The sequence below is a fragment of the Myotis davidii genome, unplaced genomic scaffold (assembly GCF_000327345.1).
Source record: "Myotis davidii unplaced genomic scaffold, ASM32734v1 scaffold31, whole genome shotgun sequence".
Classification (NCBI taxonomy): domain Eukaryota; kingdom Metazoa; phylum Chordata; class Mammalia; order Chiroptera; family Vespertilionidae; genus Myotis; species Myotis davidii.
In genome coordinates, this window is record NW_006283639.1 from 3377398 (window position 1) to 3382306 (window position 4909).

Consider the following 4909-nt stretch of genomic DNA (forward strand, 5'->3'; position numbering starts at 1 on the left):
GAAGTTTGATGTTAAAGAGATTCAAACTCAATTCTGGAGTTTAGGAGTCTAGATTCTTGTGATATCCAAAAGAATGGAGGAAGAAATCATGACCCACAGAACAAGCCATAATAGTTTCAGAGTTAAAGGCTGCCTTATGTTGCAAAGAAACATTATTTGGGAACTTGATTACTTAAAAAAAAACTATAACCAAATAAGGTTTAATTCTAATAATGCAAGATGATATTATATAAACAAATTGATTAAAATGAACTTTGAATACTTAATCAGTGATTAAAGATAATTATCGTTGTATATAAAATAATATTTTAAAGAGAGAAGTGTTGTTTTCATTTGCATATCAAAATACCATATTCAAATTAAAAGTTGAAAATCACTCTATACCATACAGAAAAATGCTTACCTGAGACTCTCAATGAAGAAGAATCTATATTTAAACACCCAGTTTCACCATTTAACTTCTGATATAAAATGGTTTCGATCCTATCCCGAAATTTTGCTGCCTTATTTTTAAAGCAGAATATAAACTTCAGCACACAATGTATTACCACTTTCCCTTTGGCTCTGCTGCAGAACAGAAGCAGACAAATAAATTCAGCTTTTTACTGAGCCTTTGTCATTCTTAGCAGAGTCATTGCATACTTTGTTAAGCAGAGCTCCTAGCAGCTATTTCAGTTTCTCCCAAGGGCATGGAAATGGCACTTTCTGGACATGGTGAACAGAAAAGACAATGTGATTTAAACTCAGGGGAACTGAATTTGTATTCTAGATTTACTATTTGCCACCTTCTTGATTATAGCAAGCTGTTGGCATTTTCTGTACTTAAATTTCCTCATATCTATAATAGGGTTGGAATATTATTTACTGGGTTATTGTAAACACCATATTAGATAATGTATATGGAGGTATTTTGAAAATTTTAGAGTATTGTGTAAAAATTACTTATTAATATAAATGCATCTATGTATTATAAATCCAGTACAGACTCTGTATAAAGGGCCAGTAGCTAGTATAAAAGTGAATGTAACAGGTAAGATGAGAGAATCATTAATTCTCATTTTTTTAAAGTGAGGGCAGAATTTTCCAGGGTGGGCCAATTCTCTCTCACCTGTTCGAAATCATGACTGAGTAAAAAATTTCTACCAGATTTATTAAATTTATAATTCTGACTTGAAGATGCAAATACATAAAATAAACAAAGTAAAAATAAATAAACAAACCAGAAATTTAAAAAGGGGTAACTACCAGTGACTCTGGGGAATGTCTCTTCCACTCTGTTCGCTCTCTTCTCTGTTTCTGTGTCTCCTTTCCTCTCTAGGTATTTCTCTGAATATGTGCATTTGAAAACCCACAACCACCCCAAAGCTTTATGAGACTCAAGAAAAATCCTGGCCCTAGGCAGTTTAGCTCAATGAATAGAGAGTTGGCCTAAGGACTGAAGGGTCCCAGGTTTGATTCTGGTCAAGGGCACATGCCCAGGTTGCAGGCTTGATCCCCAATAGGGGGCATGCAGGAGGCAGCTGATCAATGATTCTCGCTCATCATTGATGTTTCTCTTTCTCCCTCTCCCTTCCTCTCTGAAATCTATAAAAATATATTTTAAAAAAAGATCCTGAAAACATCCACTTCTAAACCTTCATAACACTCATGAACAAAAACAGAAACTGTGGCCAGTATCCATGATTAAAATGGTTATAAAGCCTATTATTCTAACAATTTTTTCCAGGATAATTCTAAATTAAAGGCTTAGCTTATTTTTTATATCACTCCTTATTTATGTTTTAGAGTATGTATGCATATGCTCTTACTTTGAGTGCTATATGTGAATTATTTTTATTTCCTTTATACAGTATTAAGCATTAGTTATTACTTGCCAATTTATTAAGTATACTTTTATGTAGGTGCAATGCTATTTTTTTCTTGTCTGATCTATAGGGACAAACACTTTATTTCTAATGCAATAGGCAAGGACATATTGTATTACTTTGTTTATTTTAAAGATTTTTGTCAAACCATAGATGTCACTTTGACTCTTCATTCTGTGTCAAATAGCAACCTAAAATTAAACTAAATATAGACATATGGATTATTAGGCTGACATCATTAGGGTAAAATGATCCTCTTTTCTAATAAAAAATGAAATAAAAGTTATTTTAATTTTACCTTTTCTTGACTCATAAAATACTCTTTAGTTTTATATGACAAATGCTTATTTTCTTTTACATTCCTGAACTTTCTATTCATTCATTCATTCATTCATTCATTCATTCATACCTTGATTCATTTAACAGACATGTATTAATTTAGTTCAGGCAATATGCCATACATAGTTCTAGGTACTATATCAGCTCATATAAGACCACAAGATCCCTGCTAGCATGAGCTAGAAAGAGAGACACATAAACAAGAAAACAAAGAAATAAATAATCATTATGCTAAATTCTATGAAGAAAATAGAGCATTGACTTGAAGGGTAGATATGGGAACATTATATAAAGCCTTTTTGCAGTAAGAGCCTCATAACAAGGACTGAGTCATGTTAAGATTGAAGGAGGAATGTTCCAGAAAGAAGGAATATCAACTGTAAAAACCTTGCCCAAAGTAGCCTTAACATTCCCCTCATTTTATTAAATGTTTGACAGACTTCTTTTTGACTCTAGGCCCCTAATAGCCCTGTTTTTAGATCACTTACTCTAAAAACTTGTAAATGTAAATTCTTTCTCTGCTCCTTTGAGTTATAAGTAAATTTTTCAAAAGGCTCTTGCAGTTTAACCCAGAAATGTATTTCTCAAGCCCCTGAAGGCCATCTACAGTTACTCAGGTCTAGTAACCATCAAAGATGGTAGCCTCTCTATCTCTCAGTTTCAGGGGGAAGGTGAAAGCCTAACCTTGGTGGGCACCTTACTCCAAGTTGTAAAACCACCTCCTGTCATGAAGACATGAGTTTCGTTTTCTTTGGGCAAAGCCAATGATGCAATTTTGCATGTTTATTAGAAGAATAATAGCAGGTCAGTAGTGTGAATATAAAGTTACGGGTGAAATCAAGGGTATGAGAAAAGGTCAGAGAGAGGCAGGGCCAGGTCAGGTAGGGTCATGTGGACTATATTAGGAGTTTGGAAATCGTAGGAAATGATCAGATGATATTAAGTAGGGGGATTATATGCTTTTCCAATTCAATTTGATTGCGGTGTGGGGAATGGATTGTAGTGGAGCAAGAGTGAAAGCTGAAGATTACACAAATTGATGCAATAATCTAGATATACTTGCTTGGGTTCAACCTACAGCTCTAGTATTTATTAAATGTGTGACCTTGGCAAGTCACTTAGCCTTCCTTTACTTCAGTTTCCTCATCTGTAGAATGGGAAACTTATATATAAAACCACACAGGGTTATTATCAGGTTAAATGGGTTAATATATAAAAAGTTCCAGGGGAGGGAGTCACTGGTTAAGTGTGCTGGTTTTAAGGAGAGGTAGATTCCTAAGCATATTAACATTTTTATTTCTATTTGTAGTTGTTATTCTTTTCCTATCTCTTGCAGGTTATCTGTTCCTTCCCAGTGTTTGGTTAAAACATCTTCACTGCTAGAAAACAGCTGCAGACTTGGATTTTCAGAGGGGCAGGAGGGTAAAGTAAAAGAATGAAGCTTGTTGGGTGTAAATACATGTGCATACATCATGGCAAACCGTGCAGCCTCAGTTTCAGTTTACAAATATCATATGGGAATGTGGTCTGTGTTGTTAGATCTTTTGATTTTTCAACATTCTAAAAATTCTTTTTTTTATGTGAAATTTTCTAACTTTTACATTTGGGATTTACCCCATTAGCTACTAGTTTATGACTCCTGAGTCAGACATTTTGTGCATGGCTCTCTTACCTTACCCATTCTTTCCTTAGCTTGAAATAATCTCCCGATTTTAAATGTACTTTTTTATTTTGGGCCTTATATTTAAAACGCGCACACACCCATTTAATCTTTACTTGAAACTTACAATAATCTGGAACTCCTGATTCTGGCTCAATAATTTCTCAATAGACCTTGAATACCTTTTATTTTCCACATTTGAAAATGCTAGTTGTTTTGAAGCCCTGAATTCAAATTTGTTTGAACCCTTTAATTGTATACCAAGCAAAGATATTCTGCTGAGTATGAGATAAGAAACAGGACAGAACATTTTTTTTCTCAGTGCCTCTCATGCTATTTTATATACCTTACTTGGACAACATGGGATTTGACATACTGTCTTCTCAGTTTTGATCCATGAAATGTTTCATTTATCTGTTAAAAGAGTAAAATGCATAATTATTATGTTTTATTTTAAGTTTTCATTGTGGAGAACTTCAAACATACATAAAAGCAGATAGAATAGTGTAAAAAAAACCATGTTTATATCATTCCACTTTATCAGTTATTAATAAATGGCCAGACCAGTTTCATTTTACTACTACCTACATCCCCAAAATTAACTAATTCTTTAATATCATCAAATACATAGTATTAAAATTTTCCCAGATCATGACTCAATTAGGAAAAAGATGCAATGTGTTAAATATATATCTTTTTGAAAATTATCTTCAGGCTCAGTTCATTCACAAATGTCTTTAAATAAAAAAAAATGTGGCACAGTTGGATAAAAATATTTGTTCCTAAGAGTAGCATGATACATCAGAATATTCATTTTGGAGAGGTGAATTCAAAAGACCAACTAATAGATTTTATCTTCCATGCTCAGCCTTTTATTGAATATCAATGTCATAAAACTTGACCGAAATGTCCCCAGAAGGAGATGTTTCTTTCTTTCTTTTTCTTCCTTCCTTCCTTCCTTCCTTCCCTCCCTCCTTCCCTCTCTCCCTCCCTCCCTTCTTCCTTCCTTCCTTCCTTCCTTCCTTCCTTCCTTCCTTCCTTCCTT

General features: G+C 33.7%; 1 protein-coding gene across 1 annotated transcript in view; it reads right to left on the reverse strand.

Annotated features, from left to right (window-relative positions):
* Positions 1 to 4909, reverse strand: part of LOC102775182 (transmembrane protease serine 11F-like) — a 44933-nt gene that overhangs the window by 25220 nt on the left and 14804 nt on the right. The window contains exons 5-6 of the mRNA XM_015565767.1: positions 4211 to 4278; positions 404 to 567 (exon numbers count right to left, since the gene is read on the reverse strand). Of these exons, the coding sequence (XP_015421253.1) occupies positions 404 to 567; positions 4211 to 4278 (232 nt within the window). The remainder of the gene's footprint in view (positions 1 to 403; positions 568 to 4210; positions 4279 to 4909) is intronic.